General features: G+C 42.5%; 1 protein-coding gene across 1 annotated transcript; it reads right to left on the bottom strand.

The window, feature by feature from the left end:
- Positions 1 to 5,465: 5,465 nt before the first annotated feature.
- On the bottom strand, positions 5,466 to 21,975 carry NUF2 (NUF2 component of NDC80 kinetochore complex). The gene is made up of 13 exons (XM_026123413.2): positions 21,519 to 21,975; positions 20,803 to 20,877; positions 18,520 to 18,596; positions 17,720 to 17,781; positions 16,648 to 16,745; positions 15,909 to 15,982; positions 14,387 to 14,483; positions 12,993 to 13,055; positions 12,094 to 12,231; positions 10,955 to 11,095; positions 9,958 to 10,133; positions 7,262 to 7,397; positions 5,466 to 6,489 (listed from the first exon to the last, which is right to left on the bottom strand). Exons 1-13 carry the CDS (start codon positions 21,639 to 21,641, stop codon positions 6,340 to 6,342), a joined length of 1,410 nt encoding a protein of 469 aa, XP_025979198.2. The 5' UTR covers positions 21,642 to 21,975; the 3' UTR covers positions 5,466 to 6,339.
- Between the last annotated feature and the right edge of the window lie 712 nt (positions 21,976 to 22,687).

The following is a 22,687-nucleotide window of genomic DNA, read 5'->3' as shown; positions in this document are numbered from 1 at the left end:
ACCATATATACCGTAAATGAAGAGTCCCTTGAAAGCCCCAGACAAGAGAGACCAACTAAGTCCAAAATGCTATGGAGTTTCATCATCTCCCCTAGGTTTCAGTCCCCATTTAAAAGGTCTCAAGAAATGGAGCTCCTTCCATTTAGCTTTTGAAAATGAGGCATTTTGCAGACAGAGATATCCTGGATATTCAACTGAAAGTTTTCCTTATTTTTGTTCCGAGTTCTCTCCAGCTATTTCTTTTATTCTATTATAATCAACTACCCACCCAAATTCGTATCTATGAATACTTGCTTCATCAAAGCTACATAAACCACTGTGAAACCAAATACTAAAAATCTAGTATTAGCCATCAACAATGACAGGACAATGATTTAGTTGTGTCTCGGCTCTGAGGCCAAGGTACTCTACCAATACCCACTAAAGGTACACTAAAGCAGCATAAGAGGCCTAGGATTAACTGCAGCTTAGAACCACTTTCTAGACTACACTGGCTGGCAGTGCTACAAAACTTTACCTCAGCATTTTCTCAACCCTTACTATGAATCTGTATGGGTCTTCTCACCTCCTCTCTGGCCATCATTACAACGCCAAGTCTGTAAGAAAATGAGAATGCATGAGAAACAGGGAAGATCATCCTTAAGGAGTCTGATGAAAAGGTCAAGGGAATCTTTCCAAAAGGAAAATGTCCCTCTGGATGCACAATGTTAATGCATAAGAGCATCTGTCTGTCAGATTGTATGTGTGTGTGATCTATGGGGCCATAGGTGCAAAATACTTTACCTCATGCCAACATTAAAACACAGCTTCATGTGTATGAGCACCATATGAGCCTTTCATAGTTCCTCCTAAAGCAATCACCTACATGGACCACAGAAAGCGACTACTGAGTGTTGGCTTTATTATCTCCTTTCTCCGGACAAGCTCTTACTTCAGCAGCAGGAAGGGCCAAATCCTTAGATGGAGCCACCTGTCTATATCTGGTCTGTAGGCAAGGGACCCAGGGCCAGCTAAAGGTGGATTGACTGCCTGAGCAAGTGTTACTAAGGGCAAAATGGCACTTCAAAGCCACATTGCCTTGTAGTGAGACATGATTTCATGGGTACTGACAACTGCAGACCATGCTCCATATCCTCCAGAAGGCAAAACCAAGAAGGATTCAGTGGCTTTTGATAATCACTGAAAGATGCAGCTGCTTGGATAATCGTCACACAACGCTGAGCATAAGTCTTCTCTACTTCTATAAAAAATAGTAACAAATCTTTGACTTTTAAATTTATCAGGTCCTGGCTAGTCCTAGGATATACAAGTATGAAGCTGTGAAATTGTTATTCTGGGGCTGCAGATTCAGCAAGTTTCCCGTGGCTTCCTCGGTCAAGCCGTGCTAGCAATAAAACCACCACTACCTGTGACAACAGCCCCACCAAGTGGCCAAACACAGCTATATCTTTCCTCTTCCGTCACATCCTACAATCAAAGCAGACAGGTCCCACAAAGTAACTGCTGAAATATACAGAACTTTCTGACCTAACTCAGCCCTATTCACTTTGACTGGCCAACGCCTACCAGAAAGATGGCTTCTGAGAAAGTCTGGAAAGAGCTTTTTTCCAGCAAGACCTTATTTGAGCATAGACAGGGCAGGAAAGGAAAGAGAGGCTTCCTTCCTTTACAAGAAGAGAAACAGCAAGGCTTAAGAAGCAGGAGGAGGTATCACAAACAGCCTCTTAACCTTAAGGCAGCTTTGTTCCTGTACACGTAACTCTGCCGAGCCATAAGGCTAAGGTGCCCACCCATTTCCCATTTAACCCCATTACTATATTTTCTACTTACAAAGATACCAAAGCTGTTTTTAATTCTTCAAAAAATTGGAGCAAAGCCATGTACTCCCTCTAAGACCAAGAGCATACCCTCGTGGGCAGGATACACTCATCTTCCTTTTTAATAGCTGAGGTGGTGTGTAAAGTCTGTAAAAAGGAAGGGTACTCACAAACAACAGGAAGTTCAAGTGTGTTGTCGATATGTACACTCTGGCTGTTCAAATGTCTGAGCCTGTAAGAGGAGATACTTTCATCTCAGTATTAATATACAACCCTCTCCCACTAGTGCAGCAGCTCCATATTATAAATTGGCTGATAACCTCCATATCCCTCACTCTGCTCTACTCACACCCTCCTGCTTCCCCCTCCCCCCCTTTTTTTTTTTTTTAATTCTAAACTAAGTGTTCAGCTCTAAGGAAGAAGGCATTTGAGCCAGCTGTGAACAGACAGACAATCCATCTTAAATTTCCTGCTCCTGGAAAGTAACCTCCTGTCTGAGTGATAAGTTGTATTCACGCTGGCCTTCTCAGTGACTCTAAGCTACTCCCTGAGCTACACAGGTTTCCTAGAGGAAAGCTCTAGTGAGAGCCAGACCATGCTACATCAGAGCATGAAGCAGTGCCTGGGCACTGCTCTGTGTCAATCCAGGGTGGCATTAGAGTCACCTGGTGGAGTGCACTCTCACCCAGGTGTCACCTCTAACCTCTTCCTTAATACATCCAGATACAGGCTGCTATCCACAACAGTGTCCAGCTAGAAACAGGCAAACAGAAATCTCTCTACTACAAATGATCTTCCTAAAGGGTTTCATTTTGCCCAAATAAGATGAAGTACATAGAGATACGCTGTCAGGGCTGACCCAACATTTCACAAGGTGTGGGACCTTTCTACGGGAAACTGGGGTGTTGGAAGAGGTGGAAGCAAGGGACACAAGAAGTGCTCTCAGTGGTCCAATTTCAATTTAGAAAAAAATTGAGGTACATCTAAGCAGTATCCTTTGTATGAAAGAATACTTTAAATAGAAGACCAGCTACAAAGAACTGGCTTTCTCTTACCTTTCTGCCAGATATAGCTATAAAAAAAAGTTTTGATTTAAAGATAAGGAATCCCAGGACTAGTTTTCCAATACTGGGAAAACCCCTGAGTAGACCTTTTAACATTCTTAAAATTAGCACCTGAGAAAACACTACATATCCTTCTACAAATAACATATTATCTGTATATGTGCTTTCGTCATGCTAATGATTTTCATAATCCTTATGATCAAGAAAACATCCAGAACAACAGGGAAATTCTGGACAGACCACACTGAGAACCTGTTAAATTTTTTTAGGATCATCTTGTTGACTCTTTCGAGCCTAAGTTTGTCTCTTACTGAAGAGGAGCACATACTCTCTGGTCCAAAGAGGAACTCGGCATGCAGGTAGAGAAGCCAACTCTAGCATGCAAGCAGAGGTTTAGAACCAAGTTTACAGGACATTCATACAAAAATGGACTAAATGTTAAACTTGAAATTCTCTGATATAGGTTAGTATGCCCAGATTAGGACCATATGCTGCCCTCGTTTTCCAGGGATCACCAGAAGCAGTCCTGTATTAGAACAAATCAGCCATTAAACAAGCCAGCTGTAGAATAAAAGATTTAACAATTGTTAGTGTCGGAGGCAAAAAGGTTACCTCTTTGAAAGTTGCTTATGACCAAAGAAGAACAAGTTATCTTCTCACACACAAAAGTTGTGCTAAAAGGAGGAGGTGGGGAGAGAAGTATAGTAATAATAAATTAAGCAGCATTGATAAAACAAAAGAGCTAAGGACTTCACTGAAGGAACTACAACAAAACATTTTTAGCCAGATAGGCAACTGAAATGAGTTAATGCCAAATACATCGGGAGAAGGTGAGACAGCATATGCATATATGTGTATGCATGAGAGATTTTAATACTGGACCACTTATGCCTGTCTCTAAGGCAGTAGGATACAGAGGGAAGTGTAACTTCTTTAAAAGTCTGTTACAAGGCTGCTTTCCTTCATTGCTTGCAGAATATGGTTAGTGATTAAACATTTGAATCAAGTGAGACCAGAAAGCCCTGCAGTCCATCACTACGATGTAAATTGCTACAAGCTGCAGACAGAAAGCTTTTTACAGTATATAATCTCATAGAACTACAAATTTAAACAATGTTATGCCAAGCTGTATAGCAGCAACTGATACTCCATTAATTTCATATGGAGTATCTGATACTTCATACTTCTGTATGGAGCTCTTCTAAAGCCTGATATCACAGACCCAGAAATTAATTCAAGAAATTCTAGCATATTAGGTTCATGAAACCAAGCCCTGCTATGGAAGTGTGTGGCAGAGGCAATTTCAAAGCCTTCACTCACAAAAGGGACTTTGATCAAATTACTACTTTGCTACATTTGAGAAAACAAAAAAACAAACAAAAACCCACAAAAAGACCCCACACCTGATCACTTTCCAGAGAAGCCAGAAGGCTCTCACCTAGAAAGCTCCTTTAACAAAGTCTGTCTTGTTCAAACACAAACAACCTATAGTAATCCAAGGCTGTGAAGGTCTCATTCTAGAAAAGAATAGCAAGTCTAGCCAACCTATCAGCTTCATGATACATCTCAATCTGTAGCTTGCTAGTTTCAACACCAGTTTCCCAAAAATAAAGGGGTTCTGGGGTTTTCTTCAAGGGGAGAAGCTGCTCTAACCTCTAACTGCTGTTTTTATAGCATCACCAAAACCCCCCAAAAAGCTCACTTTATCTTCTCTGAAAAGTTTGAAGAGGGAATGCTTAATTTCTTGACCACTGTCAGGCTGCAACATAGGCTAGACTGAGAAGAGAAGCAGGGGTACTGTGAGAAAGCACAGGGAGAATTCTACACAATCCATGCTGTCTGTCTTTAGGAACTTCAGAGTATCGTAAACCTGCCAAAGCCTAAGAAAACTTATCACAGGATAGCAGTTTTGCACCGACATCAAATTCATCAGCAAGTGCCGCCAATGAAAAAGCAGCAGTTCCTTGCAGTTTTCCAGTCTGACACCTACAGATACTATCTCCACACTTGTAAATGGAGAACATAATGCTTTAACATACATACATCATGGAAGCAGAGATTCATTAAAAATTCACTTTCAAAGCAGAATACCTGGAACATCCCTAATTATTCCATGTGTGCCCAAGTGTGTGGAAATCAATGAAGATTGTTTTTGTACCTTCCATGGACCTAATATCACTATCTCTTGGCAAGATCAGCTACATCAGCAGTTAAGACTTCCATGGTCTCTACACCAGAAATTGTTACAGGATATTGCAGGACAGTTGGACTGAAAAGTGCATTCACTCATTTGAAAAAACATTACGTTGTATTACATAAAATAGCAACCTATTACATACAGACTATATTTGGTGGAAATGGGAAAGCTGTATGAGAAACTGTACTAGGTAAAGATTTGCAACATAACACAGGTTTTCATTAGAGTATGTGTAAATCAAAACCTTAAGCAGTCTGATGCCTGATTAAAAAGAACTTTAAAAGCCATGATCACCCCCTGTTCCTAACTCTAGCAAATAAGAGAAACCGCATCTTTCCAATTTTGGTTAAATATTCAATTTACGCAGGCTTGAAAAACAACCTCCCCTTCATTATAAAATGCCTTTTATTAGTATCCATTCTTATGAACATACAAACCAAATTTCATTTTTCAGTTAGAATGTTATGGTGAGTAAAGAACAGTCAGTTGGGAGAGAGGGGAGGGAGAAAAACATAATAGAGAAATAGGGTTAAATATCCTTATATCAACTATTTTAAAAGTTAACATTTTATATTTATTCTAATAATCAAAAATCTTTCCAAAGCACTGTAGCAAATATTAAGAACCATCATAAGCTAACATCCCAGAGACTTGCCCTAAAGAGACACAGAAGAGCATTACCACACAGGGCAGAAACAATGGGTTCAAGCTTCTAGAGACACTGCAATGTTAACTAAAATGACACCCTTGGGAGTTTTCATAGTCACTAATGTTCATGAATAGACTAAGCTAGTGTTTACATGGAAGACACTACTGCTTCATAAGGATTTAATCATAGTTGAAAAATAGAAGTAGAATATATTACTGACTTATTTTAAACAGTGGGTCCATTCAGAACAGACCAAACCCACAGGTCGTCAAGATCAACATTTGCAGAACAATTTCTGCAAAAGCAGGATTCCAGCTAAATGGAAGAGATTCCTTCCAAGTGGAAACAACTTGGTATTAGCAAGACTTGCATTCTTATGACTAAAATCAGATACTCACCAAAACAATACAGACTGGCTGAACCAAGTGTTTTCTTACCCATGTTAGCTAGCTGACAACACCACGATCTGCCTATAAAGCTAAATGTCTTCTGACATGGTTTTTGAGAAAGTTGCTTTTTGCCTTGAGTAATCCATCCTACACAAAGCATAAGCTTTCAAGATACAAGCATAAGCATAAACATAATCCAAACAGAGTAGAAGTGAAGTCAGGTTTAAGAACTACTTCCAGGAGTCTGAACTCTAAGTAGCCCCTTCTTCAGTTCAGCAATTTTTTCTTCTCTTGAGGCTGCATAACTCTCTGCTGTCTTTATGAGAGAGTCATGACGCTTCTCCAACCCAGCCTTCAAATTAAGGTATATCTCCTAGGAAGAGGAGATAAAGGAAGAAATAAGAAAAAAAGAAAAAAAACCATCAGCAAAGGTTTATGCTTTACAGGGATTTAAGTGGCAGTGGGTCTGGTGGTCCTGAGTGATTTCAAAGCTATCTTGTCCCTGGCTTAGGAAAAAGTATCCACAGAAGAGAGGAAAGCTATAGCACATCAGAAGCATAGGTGTAGCCACAAGCAAACTCCAGTATTATGATTCTATTGCAATTCTAATTCTCACAATACTATGATGTCAGGCCCAGTATTCCCACTGCTACTGTCCCATTCTGTGTCAGCCTGTGTGACCAAGCCCTCCATCACTGTGACCTCTACCATCCTCCTCCAGCAGAAACAGTACTCCAGCAGTGAACAAAAGAAGGGATGATGGCAGCATCATGATACAGAAATGCACATCAGAGCTACTAGCATGGCATCTGTCATGGGAGCAAGGGAAGACAAGTTTAATTTCACCTCCTAAAATACTGGGTAATCACACCATCCCACAGGCTTCTCTTAGGTCTGCAAAGTCCACTTGTTCTGTGGGCTGTCAGGTACAAGCCCTATTGCTCCCATGGAACCACAGGCAGAAAATGCCCTCCCTCCAGCCATCCACCTGAACTACTACCCGCTCAGCTTACTGGTTCTGCAAGGCCAAGGAGACTTCCTTCACCTACAGCTACTTCTTAACCACAGGAGTGGGCTTTAACCCAGCCTGAGCTGAAGTCAGTTTTAAAAATTCCAGACAGGAATCCTTTAGGAAAAAAGCTCACCTTGGCTTTCATTTCTTCTTTTTCAGCATTCTCATTCAACTGCTGGATTTTGAATCTTGTCTGTTGGATCTCCTTGTGAATTGCCGTCACTTTCTCATATACAGCCCCTCTCTTTTCCTGAACTCTGTTACAATACCTAAAGGAAAAAAATTATGAAAGTCAGTGCTAAGCCATTCAACTGATTAAACGCTAAACTCAACCCCAAATGCAAAGCTTGCATCTCACGAACAAGAAAATAGCATTTCCAGAGTCAATGCTGTACAAAATTTACTTGCCCTAAAAGCACAATTAAACATTCTTTTCCATCACACTGTCTGAAAACTTGTCTCATCCTTAAAAATCTAGCACTGCTTAGCTACAAAAAAAATATGAGGAGTTACAGGTATACGTTGAAGATGCTCAGTTGTTGTCAGTCAAGGCAGCTCAAGCGACTCCAGTGAAACTGGCCCAGCTCAGAGCAGCAACCAGCTGGATGCTATCTTCCTGCCTTTGAGTAATGCAGTGCAGACCTCAATGGAGAGCCCTGCCCAAAGGTCAGCAACCCACCCAACCAGGATTAGAAATGATACAGCTGCACTTCACATTTGAGCATAGCTGAAAACCACACTTTCTCCTCTGCCTCAAATCAAGTTACAGCTCCAAACCCACACACCAATGTTATAACCAACTTCAAGCCTATCCTTTCCCTGCATCTCGAACATAAGTACCACATCAAGCATCCTAAATTCCCAATCTCCCCCAATCCACCCAACCTTTATTTATTCCCAAACCTCCACCCTGTGTAGCCCTTGTGAGCCACAGGCCAAAGATGCACACCAATACCTAAAGTTTCATACATAAAGCATGTAGTCAGTCATACTCTTCTGGCAGAGAGGAACTGTTCCTGCACAGAGCCCACAGCTGCAGAAAATGGAACTTTCCCTGGCTGATTCAGGCATGACATGAGCTTTTACAGCTACCAAGGACTATCAGAACTCACCACCTTCCAAATCTACGTCAAAAGACATCCTCAACCCCACTGCCAATCCACAACATAATTGCATACATAATTATTGCTACATATGCACACACTTGATCTCCTTGGGGTAGGAAAAAAAAAAACAGGACAGTCACACTCTCCAGTAGTGCATTAAGTATTTAGATAATATACTAAATATAGTATGACAGAACAGAATAATCCTTAGACCAAATTTATATAACACTAGCAGTTTGGCACCACAAGGTTTAATAATTCATTTCCCCTCTCCTAAACCTACTAGGAAAGCTGCTTGTTCCTCTTCCACTGAATACAGGAGAAGCAAAGAGAAGAGAAGAGCAGAAAGTTCTGAACTGACAGACCCCAGATTTCTTGTAGCATGGAGCTATCACCTTAGAATTGCAACAAACAGGAACAAATAATATCTCCCTAACTTGCAGATAAATTCACATAGCTTTGACTGAGCTGCCATGTAATCAGCAGAGGATTAGGCTAGGCACAAGAAATCTGCTTCTACTTCAAATGCAAAAAACACCCACCAATTTATACAGAGGATGTGTATAATAATTCCAGTTGGAACTACAGATGGAACTGTAACAGCTGCTTTCTCTCAAGAATGGCTGAAATCACTTGTTTTCAAACTTAGCCTACTTGCACCTTTCTACCTCAAGGCAACAGTCAGGACACATTCTCTTACTCACGAGTGAAAACTTGTTTTCAAGCCAGGGTTACCTCCCTTCCTCTCTTTCTTACCAAAACAGGTAATTTCAACACTCCAGGGAAATATCCAATACATCAAAAATGGATAAACTGGCAGCAACTTCTAAAATAAAGGAGCATTAAACTAATTATTTTCGTTCTTGATTTAATTAAAAGCTATTTTTCCTTCCAGTCTAGCTTAGCTGGTACAGCACACTATATGAGGAGCAAAGGAGGCCTGGTAATCTTGCATACCACTAAAGCCTTTCAGCATGACTCTAAACCTTAGTTACTTCTCTCAGCTATGTGGAGAAAGCTTTCCTCCACCATACTCAGTCTACTCAGGCAATAATTTTCCATATTTCCTTTATATACAAAAACTGTTGTTTAATAAACTTTCTCCATTACATTTCAGCACTTCTAATCTCACAGTGACACCATGATCTTACATTGACAATACTGCAGTTTGCTACTGCAGCCACTGCTGTGCTATAAATATTGCCTTGTGATTTGCCTTTAGCATAAAGTAGGAAGGAAGATGGGCTGAAAGTCTTTGATCAAATGACACTTTTCCTTTTGTTTTAGAAGCATCATGTCAGGATAATACTCCTCTGAGATACAAGCCCCATTTCCCCATGGGTCTTGAACATCTTTGATAATGAGCAAAAGTGGCAAGGGAAATTATGAAAAATTCATGAAAGGCAAATGGGGCTTTGTTGAAGTCTGATAAGTTGGAAAATTATCCCAATGTGACATTCTCTTTAAGAAGATAAAAGAATCAAGAATAAGCACTATAAATTAAATTAGTAATCCAATAGAAGAATTGCTGTCAAGTCACATTGCAATTATTGATTTGAGACCCCAGGTCCCTGCCTACAGCGTTACTGGTCTTCACACAAAGCTATCCCACATCACTCATTTTCTTCTTACTGCTAAGCTATGTTTGTACCAGACATGAACTTTGGTAGCACAGAACCAAGATAGTAAGTAGCATCAGGCAGAAATGTCAACTCATCCATACTCAAATACAGTGTGCTTATATTGTTCGACATCTTCACGCTTCTTTTTTATCCTTATTTCAGCTGTAGATAGCTTCTCCTGCTTTGCAGTGACCAGTCTCTTTAAGGACATTTCATCTGTCTTCCCCTTTTTCAGCTCTATCTGAGCACTCTCAAACTGGTCCTCTAGATTTCTGACCTAGAGTATGTAAAAAGCATTGGGGGGGGGGGGGGGGGGGAAAGAATAGGGAAAAGTGTTAAGGCAATATACCCTATTAGAAGTTTACTAAAATTAGAGCTGGCCTCCTACTTTTTTAAAAGATCCGATTGCTAATTAATTCTTCCTATAAAATCCAAGTTCCCTAATCTTTATCCTGTATGAAATACATCTGAATGGTTAAGATCACATCAATTAGTATGACTTACAGAAGCTACTACATTCTGCTATAGCTCTTAGTCAAAAATAATTGAACATATGCTGTACAAATAACCAGAAAGTTTACATATCATTTTTCAAATCTTAATTGCATTTTCCCAAAACTGAATAGTAATTAGCAAGGTACTATATTGTGACAAACATTTCACCAGCAAAAGGCTGGCTTGGTAATATCAAATAAAATTAGACACATTTAAGACATGACTGTCCTTGAAGTAGTAATTTTTGCTCTTAGTTTCTACACTATAGGCAGAAGAGACTAAACCTCACATTTTCCTCCTCCTCCATCATTTTCTACCAACAACCCTAAGACAGTCCAAACTATTTTAGGTCAAGTTTATATGGCAACAGGGACTTTGACTATTAAAGGTGGTCAACAGTACATTAGTTAGTGATGTGCAGCAAAGCAACAGGTATGTTTTATTGATGTTTCTCAAACTGAAATTTTGAAGTTATCAGAATTCTTTCTTTTTGGAGCAGAGGTGAGATGGGAACTTTCAGAATAGAGATGTTTAAAGATGATCACCTGTCTTGCTTTGACATTAAATTCCCCTTAACTAGACAGATTTTTTTGTAATACAAACCTCTGATAGTACACTGGCCAGCCTCTCCACATTTGCTCCCTGTCTTTCCATTTTCTTTTGGTATAACTGCACCTCTAATTGGCACGATGGCAGAATCTCAACTAGGTCTCGATAACTTTCATATTTCTCTATAACCTCTTGCTAAACAAAAACAAAACAAAAAAGCACACACAACGGTTAACAGAAACAGCTTTGAGGGTTGGAGGTTATTTTGTACTGGTATTAATGCATATTGACTTTTGTACCCATTCCCTCGTTGTCTAATGAACATGGGAACTAAGAAACACAGTTGTTTGTTGCCAAAATGAGGTTTTCAGTTTACAAACAAAAGCATTTATTCTGGAGAGGCTAAAAAAGAAAAGAAAAGTGACATGAGGGTGTTTTACACTGAACTAACCAAATTGTTACAAAAGCTATAAGGACAGAAAAAAAATATTATACAGTGGAGAAATTCTGTACTGATAAAACAGTAGTTACATGAGACAAAAAGCAGATGTCTGGAATTATAGCAATAAAAGTTCCATCTCTTGGAACAAAAATACCTAGGGAGAGAAAGTTGGGCAAGTTTCACTGATGTATGAGCAGCCATGAACAGCAAACATTTAAAGATTGGACATTGCTATGAAAAAAAGCACAAGCTAGGAAGAGAACTCAAGAAAATATTCAGCGTACTAGTAGAAACAGCCATAAATTACAGAAATAGCAAGTGAGAACACAGGTCACATGAAGCATCTGTTCTGAAGTCCAGAATATTTGTGAGCTGCCAAAATAATGTCACCTCCTGAGAGCAGGCAGCTAGGCAGGTAGAAAGGATTAAGGAGTTCTACACCTAGTTTTGCAAATAAACAATTATTCATTAGACACAAGGCACCAGTGACTGCAAGCCTGTTTTTCTGGAGAGGGAAAAAAAAAAAAAAAAAAAAAAAAAACCACAAGACAACATACAATGATCCAATGGAAATAAGCTTCGGTTTTCTCTGAAGCTGTGATGAAGAATAATTCCAGGCTAACCACCATACTGCCGATTTTTGACTAGAAATATAAACCAGTATCAGTCCAAGAGAAGAGTTCAGCAAGAACCATGTGCTTTCTCTGACAGACTGCCTTCTTGTGCAGATAAAGGAAAAAAAAAATCTCACCTTTGCTTTCTTGAGTTTCTTAACAGTTTCTTTCATGACCTCTTTGTAATTTTTCAGTTCCTCTGGACTCTCTACAATTTTTGATTTCAGCTGCTCTTGTTCTTCTTTCAAAGTAGCCATTGTCACTTTGAGCTCATTCTAGTTAAAACAAACACTTTTGCTATGAGCAATCGAAGCAAAGTTGTGACACACAGTTTACCAGAATCTTATGACTAGACAGGTTTTTCCCTGCTGTATCCCATTCCTCATTAGGAAATTTGCTTTAGAAACAAAAATTACTCTAAATAGTGCTAACATTCACAAGCAAAACAATTAACACCCTATTTTTCTCCCTGAACATGCTTACAGTGGTGCAGTACTAAGTTGCAAGAAGAGTATTTAACTAGCATTCCACAAAAAGCCTGCCAGCTAATACATGTGGCTAGCAGCTCTCTCCTTCAGGATGCCTCTCTTAGGGCAACTCAGGAAACCACTGCAGAGTTTCAAAGCCAGCTGTACCATCTTAGTAGAAGAGCACCACACTTCCTGGGCAATCTCTCAAACTCACAACTTCTCCCCCATCAGGTCAGTGTATACCCACATTAGCCATTCTGTGTATGTAAGGCAAGTCTATAGCTTCCTAGAAGCCCAGATTTGTTGCCCATTAACAGATCAGCCTCCTGAACAAACAGAGCTTTAAGCTGCAGAGACATGCATTTGTAAGTTCACAACAAAACAACCCACTGCAGTAAAGTTTCTGTGGGAAAAGTGAAGCTGAAACAGTTTTTTTAAAAGCTAAAAATCACCTCCTGAACTATCATATTACCTAGCTCCAAGAATAACCTGTTCTTAAAAGAGAGAAAGATGATCAATTAGCTGAACTGGAACGTAAACTACAGCGTATATCAAGGTACACTTACCAGTTTTCGGGTCCTTTCTGCAATATCTGACTTTTTTTGTGAGATCACTTCTTGCAAAGCTGTCTAGCAAAGAAAAAAAAGCAACAAACTTAGAATAGGAACATCTCTACAACTACTACCTCCTTTTCTCTTCTACTACAGATCTGTCTACAGAAGAGACGATTGCCCTAGTGTGGTTTAAGACTCTTTCAGGGGAAGAGCTACATTACACCAAGCTAATCTTCCAGATGCTAGCCACAATTAATGTAGCACACCTCATTGCTATTTAGATCTCTCTGATGGTTTCTTTGGAGTGCCACAACTAGCAGACAAAATAGCAGTCCATAAAAACTTAAAATACAGGGAGGGAGAGCATTGTTGAAAAGCCACTGGGAGCACCAGGGATGCAGGCAGCAGTAGGTAACTTGGAACAGGGATGAGAGATGGCAGCAACTTAGGAAGGCTCTCCCCAGAGTGGGCAGGTAGAGCAGAAAACAAGAACAGAGCCCATAGCTCCCAAAAGCCAAAACAGCTACTTCTGTACCACGTACTGCTCTCAGCTCCCTTCTCTGCACTACCACACCAAAACCTTCTCAGCATGGTTCCATGTCATGCTTCACGTCCCAGCTCCATCCCAACCAGCAAACACTGGTGCCATTTCCCTTCCTCTATTCTTATCAGCCCTGGCAGTTTGTTACACGCACTCACACATGCACGACCTTCTTTGCCAGAGGCATTGTTTTTACTTTGAGAAGACCTACATTAACACATACAGTCCCCAGTAATAAACAGGTGAAACATGGTTAATATTCATACCAGAGACATGGCTTAAAGTAGCACCCAAAAAATACTAAACAGATTTTTTTTTTCTCTCTAAAGTGGCTGGAAAGGTTACCTATGAGACCTAGAGGAAAGCTGCCACTCCTGGAAAGCATCACTCTTCCCTACCAGCACCACCTCTGCTCTTTTTCAAGGGGATTTCCTTGGTAACCCTTCTTAGGCCTCAGCTTACTTCCCAACATAGCTCACCCTCAGTTCTGATTTAATCCTTCAAATTCAATTTCAAGACAAAACAAAAATTTAACGGGAAAACACACCTGTTTTATTGTTAAAAATGATACGTATCTCTCAATTCATCACAACAATGTATTCCAAAAAGAAAGAGCAGAATACCCTAAGTCTGATTCCAAGCATGTTTCATATTCCTTACAGGTAAACAAAGAGTTAATGGTAGGGATTAAAAAGGATATGGTGTTGTAATGACTTTTTTTGTTTTAAATCAAAAAAGTCCTCTTCATCCTTCATAGAAGTAGGGGGAGGGAGACAAAACAAACCAAAACAAAAAGCAGAAATAAGGAACATCCATGATCAGAAGCTATGGCAGTATTCCAGAGAAATAGGTAAAGAGAGCATACTGTTTTCCGACGATAGTCGTGGTTTAGCAGTTGCTGCAATTCCTGAATGTCATCAGACAACTGCCTGAACTCCGCTTGCTGTTCTACTGGAACAGTGCTAAAAAAAGGAAAAAAAAAAGATATTCGACAGTTTCAGTGAGGTCGATAGAGGATAAAACAATCACTCAAAAGAATTAATACTCAACAGCTTAGATGATCAGAGAAAGATGGTCTCAAATTAATAACTTCTGTTGCTTGGCTTAGAAGATTTTGTAGCTAATTTAAAGAGCTGTTTTAGACAGAATTGGTACGAAAATAAGAGAGGGAATTACAGATTTAAAAGATAATGTCAAATAAAGACAAGCACAAAAGAACACCACTTCTGCCAACTTATGTAGTGATTTGGATTTACAAAGTTTGCATAATAGTATTTGCCATAGAAACAGCTTATATTAGGGTAGACCCTATAGCTAGCTGGAAAGCCTCCTGTCTAGCGTATACCAAGAAAAGCTATTAAGGAAGAAACTCATTTTGTTTTGGAAGCAGTCTAGGGAAGTAACCATCTCTTCAACCGACTATCTATGAGCAAAATAAAACTTGTCAGCACAAAGACGTGGACAGCAGCACTAAATAGCCTCAAACTGAGAAGGGGAAAAGCATGCCTAATAATTAAGACAAATTTACCACTCTTGAGTTAAAACCTTCTACAGCTATGTAAGAGATAGAGACATGTCACTAAAATACTAAATCAGCCAAGAAAGTTCCACCACAGTCTCCAAGGTACAAAATAAAGCATCCTCTCAAAGCAACCATGCACTCTCAAAGTAATATTTTTATTTTCTGACAACAGCTCTTCTAGCCTAACACCAGAAAAGCCTGTTCTATAACAGAGTGCAACCCAACGGAAACAGCTTTGTACTTCCTGGCTTGCTTCCCAAGGAGGCTAAACAGCAGTCAGTCAAGTGCCAAAAGAGAAGTTGAGTCTGCCCGCATTAAAGACTCCTAAACAGACTTTGAGGAATAGTCCTAAGTACAAAAATATTACTCCGCTTTGAGAGCCAAGTTACAAAGCACGTGGGTGCACACAATGTGGACACGTGATGAGGTGAGGAAAAGCAGCTACACAATTTGAAAGAAAACTTTGAGGAAAGCAAGATATGTTTCACTGTCATTAAACAAAATTAACTACTGTCTCAACTTATTGCCTCTACACAATTAGAGTCCGCCCTTCACAGTAAACTAGTCACACCCACAAAAACTCACACATATTACTGAAAGCAAGTATTTTTCTTCTAGTCCAAGAGAAACTTTTACTTTATCTGCAACAGATTGGGGGGCAGGGGGTGCAACGACCACTTCTGAACACTGGTTGGGCTGTCCAACACCTAGATCAAGTTTAGAGAAGTCTCTTGTTATCAGTCAGTTCTGTCAAACCACACAGCTCAGCTAGTCAGTTCCTAGTTAGACACCCCACACATGCTCAGGGAACAGCAGAACTAGCCAAGGCAGTTAGTGCATCTCAGCTCCTTCTCCTCATACTCACTTCAGCTTCTCCAGCTTCACTGCTGCCTCTTGATTTGCTGTCTCTAGTTGTTGTAGTTTCTCCATAGCCGATTTCTGCAAATTAATTATGTGGAGATGTTTTTATCTTGGGGGAATATGGTTTACATTTTGGGTTCTCTCAGAGCTCTGCTAATCATGTATTTCACTTGAAACACACCATCTCTATACCACTGAGATATTCCAAAAAGTAACTACTGGCAGTTTTAGATTCAGTCCAATGACTGTTAGATTTGCCATTTCTAAAAATGATTCAAGGTGTCCAAATCTCCACTTCTCAGGTTCAACTATTAAATAAGTTACCAGAAAAAAACTCAGATGATACTGCTTAAGTAGTAATTTGGCTATCATACCATATAGAAACCTTTACATCAACAAGCCCAACTGCTCTTTACATAGCCACATTTCTTTCTCACAGAGCTGAAGCGGCCTGGAATTAAAAGAAAGTTCTGAACTAACATGCTTCTTTCCTTAAGGGCATTTCAAAATTTCTTCCTTAAAACTTTTACAGTAGCCATGTTTGCTCATAACCTGTAATGTAGTAGTATACTAAGTTTCACCTATATTAAACTGGCACCTTCATATATTATGTGGCTACACTGAAGACTCCAACATATTTTTTAAACAAGCAGTTAAAAAACACAACCTCTATGCTCTCAGACGTAGGTTAATATTAGTTATATTTAAGCAAGTATCAGGAGTAACATGGCACCTAATCTTACATAGTTCGACTGTAATTCCAAGTAGACTCCACGACGTGATTCTCTGAAATGTATAAAGTTGAGAATGCCACTCAAGAAACGAGCTGTCCTCTTTGCTTCTGAAATTGGAATTGCAAGCCATCACTATTTTGGTGTCCACACGCATTACAATTGCTTAGAAAAAGTTGGTCAAAGTATAATTCAAAGAGACAAAAATTACAAAAACAGGGTTTGTCTTTCTCTGCCTCTCCATCAGTAACAGGCAAAACTTTCACAAACTACATAAAGACTAGCACCAAGCTATGAACTTACAGTGCCTCAATGGTTCTACACAATTTAACAAATAGAAACAGGCATCTAGGGGAAAGACTTAAAATACAGGCTCATATTAAAACAAACAAACAAAAAAAAAACAGGGAGAAAGCATCAATCTCCAATAAAACTCTGAAGACAGAAAACCACTGTAACTATCAGGCTAATTGAAAATAACTGCTTGAACTATGGGGACTCTCTGGCTCTATTCCAATCAAACTTTGAAGAAGATGATTAAAAAGGTCTCAAATGTCTTAGACAAGACAGACCCAGAAGTGAAAGAGTTCTGCAAAATAGCCTTTTTTAAGTTGTCTGTCATACCAGAATATCCACAGCTGGGAATCAGAAAGACAGAAGAGCAAATTTAAAAATTCAACAGTTTCCTACAGAGGTATTTGTGTAAGAAATCCATATAGAACTCCAGAGTTTTCAGGATAATTTTCACTGCCATGTATTTTTACACCATTTCAAGAGCGTCACAGTTTGATCTCCAGACTAGTAGTAGGATAGACTTGTAACACTCAAAACTCCCCACACAAATAATTTAACTGGATTAGCCTACATAAGGAATAAGGTGAGGAACTGCTCATTTGAACCAGCTTGTCTAAAGGCCACAGCAAGGATGAGAAGAGTAGCTGGTAGCCAGGGACAATTCTGAATACTAGACACCCATCTGACTATGCCAAGTGGGGAAGAAAGCAACCTGGATATCAAGTGACACCACCCCAATCCCCCCCCCACACCCCAAAAAGGACATGGAGGATCACAAGCATTTGCTTACTTGGGTTTATAACATCAGCAATTTGAAAATCATTAACACGGCACACCGGAAGAAAGCGCTCCCTGCAAGGAAACAAAACACAGACTCATCTGCAGTGACCATCACACGGTTTTCGTGCTATAGATGTTCACTGAAAATAGACATGGTCCCCTTACCCCAGAGCCCAAGTATGGTAAGCGCACAAGTAGTCATTCCAGGAGACTAACACAGTAGGACTGCATATACAGGTTAGTGTTAAAAACTCTGTAGTCTTACAGTATTTCACAGGGATAAACAAAGTAGGCTTCTACAGAACAAGATTTCAGCTTAGTTAAGCTTTAGCAAACTCCTTCGCTTAACTGAGTCCATTCTCTCCTTACGACTGAAAAGAAGCTTAAAGTCTAACACTCACATCATTGCAACAAAGGTATCTAGAATTCAGAGCAAGTTCACATCCTCAAAAAGGGATAAGTACTAGGTACCTTAAGTACCTGTTATGATGATGAACCACTGGCCATTCAGAGCACAGCTATGTGCTCCAACTTGCCTTCCCCCCACCCCCAACCCCCAAATTAAGTCACTAATCCAGCCTCCTAGTCATCACAGTAAAGCTAACACATTTATTTAGACAAAAGACAGCTGCCAAGAATTTTATTCTGTTACAGCCTTGCTGCCTCTTGCTCATCTACAAATTTTATTTTGCTCAAAGCTAGAGAACAGCAGAACCACCACCAGCTCAAAGGTATAAAAAAGCCCCATTACCTCTAAACTGAAACTTTACAAGAAATAATAACTGAACAGATACAAACTCTTGTACTTACATGTGAATATACAAGTTACAAACAGGTAGAAAGCCTTCAAATATTTGTGGATACATTATATCAACGTTGACAGGCATCTAAACAGTAAAGAGAGCAGAGTGAATACCTAAGCACGGCATATTTATAAGCATATATGTAGGTTTGTTTCCACAACAAAAAATCATTCAGACAGGTTAAATACACAAATGGTATTCACACTCCTGAGGAACGCAAGTTAGTGAGGCTCCATCTGTGGGACATGGATCTTCTCTCTAGTAAACTCAAACAATGAGGTAGCCTCCTCCCCCTCTCCCCCCCCCCCCACAAAAAAAACCCCCAAACACCTACGTAGTCATCACTGAGTAGCAAAAACCACCTAGGAAGAAATATCCTAGGATTTTTTTCAGAGACTGAAAAATGAAGCCATTGGAAAAATCCTCCCTAGACAACACCATCTAGAAGCAAAAACTGCTCACTGATGTACATCCTGCATATTTCAACTTAAAATCCCTCCCTCTCCAAGCAAAGAAATGCAGTGAACTGTAAGGAGACAGCGTGCCATGGCAATAACGGGTTTCATGCACGCAAGCCACACTTCAGAGTTGAACTAAAGTCCGAATACAAACACAAACCACTTGGCAATAGGAGTAATTCATCTCACCTCCAGAACATCATCAATCCTAGTTCTTTTTCTATCGTCAAGCACATTAACTTGCTTGCACTACGTTTTTTGTGAACTGACTCACAGCTCAACTATAACAGAGGCTGAAGGCTGCCATCGCTTCTACTAGCAGACTACCTTAAGTATCACTTTTGGCGAGTCAAAATATAAAAAGACTACAATAAATAAAGCAGCAACATGACAGATTTTGGAACTCAATCTAAACCAATTGCTTTAATTTGTTTAAGATTGGTGGATAACAACAGTCGCTGCATTACATGCCTGACAGCAGGAAGAAGAGTACCTATTATTTTAGATACTCCAAAATAGCAATGCCTAACTGCTTTATGAAGTATGCAGAAAGAGGATGAAGTAGTACATTGTCCCCTTTCCTAATGCCCAAAGCTTCTTAAAAAGCTATATACAATAACCCAGTTAATGTTACTGTGTGTGAATAACTGAGTTATCACAGGCACATATGATTTTGCCTTTCAATTTATCCAAAAATAGCATGAGACTACTATTTCTCCTGGCTTTCAGCAATTACTTCTTGCAGAACAGAGACAGAAGATACATTGCGTATCACATCAACACGGCATCAGTTTACCCAGGCCATCCACCACACTTCCCCTCCAATTCTACTCAGCAAATGGAGAGGTGGGGTTGACCAAACACTAAAAACAGAATTCCTTTCCATTCTAGACCAGTCTAATGGTCCATTTAAACTGGCACCCTGCTCCCACCACGGTCAAAGGCAGAGGCCTGGAGAAGGCAGGAATGCAGAAAGAACCTCCCGCACCCCCAAGAGGAACAAACCTAAAATAGCAAAACAAAAAAGGAAGGAGTAGATACCCAGCCACTGGTAGCTCAGGAACTTTCTAGGCCAGAAAGCGGTATCTTTGGATTTAATTGCCCTGGAACGGTTTCCCCTTCCATAAGCTTGTCCAGCCTCTCCAAGAACTTAGCTACTTTTCTGGCACCTGCCGCCCCTTGTAGCAAGGAGCTCCACAGCTTAAACACAAAAGGAGAGGGCTCTCCAAAGAGTGCTGCTTCACAGCCTACAGTGGTAGCAGGCTTCTCTTGATGCCCACTACTAGCTCTCATATCAGAAAAAACAGTCTCCTCTCCAGGAAAAAGAGAGAAGAAACTCAGATTCAGCACACCCCAAAACCCACTCTTTCAAGAAGTGCCTCGAGCTGAAGCTACCTTTCCAAGCAACAGTGAGCATCAAAGCAGATTCACAGATGCAGTCAGCAGCACCACAGCAACAGTCCAGGCACAGATGACACTCACCGCTCAAAGGGGCCTCCAGTCAACAACCCACCGCAATGACTGTGCTACACCAATACACTCACGTTCCTGCCTCCATAAACAAAGCAGGTGATTCCCTTAACATAGATGCTGCAAATCCCCACGCTATAAAGCGGCTCGAACACCCCAAGTTTTCTGCAACACAGGCAGGATTTCTAAGCTCCTGCTCATTCAGTTACCATATGCAAGGCAGTACAAAACTTGCAGTGCACCACTCACCTCAGAATATACAAAAAAGGGCAGAACTTCAACATTGAACTAGTAGGGCCAATACTTATTAGTTGCCTCACACATTCCATTATACCTGGGGTACACAAGAGGTACAAACCTACCATGTAGAAATGCTCCAGGCGGATTCCATAGACCTTCTGCAGGATTCTCATGAAAATCATGTGTAAGACTTCAGGCTGCAAGAGGAAGGACACACAGGAACATCTCATCTTCATTATTCAGGGCTCCCAGACTACACCACAAAAGCAGGTCTGCCTTCAACACACCAACTCCCAAAAACAGAGAAGGACTGCTTCCCAATGCTTTGCAGTACTAGCAGTAGTAGCCCATTGCATTCTATATTACAAAAGGCAGGAATCACCTCAGAGCAGCTGGCGACCTAACTGCCATGTCTGTGCCCTGTATTTCAATTTCTTCCTCCTCACTGAGCAGCTTTCAAACCAAGTGACGCCAAAATCTACCAGAAGTCACAGACACAGTCACTCCAGGGCACAGTAAGGCACTTCACCACACTGTTAAAAGGAAAAGGGGCAGGGGGGGAACCCAACACTGTGGGCCAACAAGTTCTTCGCCTACAGCGCTATTTTGCCGGCTCCGCTTACGAGGCTCGGTCCAGCCCGTGCTGGGGAAGCTGCGGGGCTGCGCCAGCCCCAGCGGCTGCTTTCGCCCAGCTCCCGCGGAGCCCAGAGACGAGCAGAGGCCCCCGAAGCTCGGGCGCGACGCGGCGCGTCCCCTCCCGCCGCCGCCGCCGCCACCGCCACCACCGCCACCTCGACCCGGCCCGGCCGCGCTCCCCGCCGCTCGCGCACACGCGCACCTTGGGGGCGGGGAACAGGTCGCCCTTGGCCAGGGCCCGGGCCTCGGAGCCGGACAGCACGTGGCCGCGCAGGGCGGCGACAATGTCGCCGGGGCTGTAGCGGGGGAAGGTCAGCACCTCCATGGCGCCCGCCGCCGCCAACGGCCGCGCCGCCAGCCGCTTGAATCCGGCGGGCGCCGCCCCCGCCCCGCCGTCACTTCCTCTGCGGCCCGCGCGGCACTTCCGGCGCGCCCGCGGCCGGGGAGAGGCTGCTCCCGGGAGCAGCGGAGGCGCCTCCGGGCTGCGGGCGCGGCCCTGTCTCCCGCGCTCCGGGCACCCGCGAGCTGCTCGGGGAGAAGCGGCCGGCGCTGGGCCTGGAGCAGGGCGACCGGGACGCGACCCCGCCCGCGGGGGCGGAGGGCCCGCGGGGCAGGGCCGCCCCCGGCGCCGCCCCCCCCAGCTGCCAACTGCCGACGGCCGCGGGCCCGCGGGGGGCGGAGCCTGCGGAGCCCCCGCCCCCGCCGCGCGGAGGGGGCGTGGCCACAGCCCGGAGGCGCCGCCGCCGCCGCTGCTGCTGCTGCTCGGAGCAGCCTCCGTCTGCCGGGGGCAGCTCGGTCGCAGACTTGACTCCGCCCAGAGCAGCGGGAAGAGCCGGCTGTGCCGGCTGCCAGCTGGAAGGCACCTGGCCCAGGCAGCAGCCCCCAGCCGAGCCCCAGAGTCCCTGTTTCCAGGCTCCCAGCCGGAGCAGAAAGGCAGCCTGGGCCCGCGGGGGGGCCGTACAGCGGAGGCAGGAGGACGCACGCGTGCCTGGGCCAGCAGCGGTGGGAGACCAGCTCGACCCCTGCGGGCAGCCCTGGGCCTGCGCCCGCGTGCTCGCTGCTGTGAAATGCGGAGCTGGGAGCGGCGGCAGAGTGGTGTGGACTGCACGCGCACTGCCCTGCCCCTGCCTGGGGGTCTGGCCACAAGCTGTCACCACCCGGACTGCTAGCTCCAGGGTGCGCCGAAACAGGGGACCTGAGGGGACGGCGGAACAGCGTGGCGGCTTCTTTCCTGCTGCTGATTTGGATAGAGGGAGGGAGGGAGGGGGAGAGACAGTTTCTTTAGCTGCTTGACAGCCCTCGACTCTCTCGGGGGCTACAAGTTTCAGCGATGGCTTCCCCCCAGCCTAGCTTTCCCCACACAGCACAGGC

The sequence above is a fragment of the Dromaius novaehollandiae genome, chromosome 8 (assembly GCF_036370855.1).
Source record: "Dromaius novaehollandiae isolate bDroNov1 chromosome 8, bDroNov1.hap1, whole genome shotgun sequence".
Lineage (NCBI taxonomy): Eukaryota > Metazoa > Chordata > Aves > Casuariiformes > Dromaiidae > Dromaius > Dromaius novaehollandiae.
Note: the sequence above shows the minus strand (reverse complement) of the source record. Positions and strands in the feature narration are given on the sequence as shown.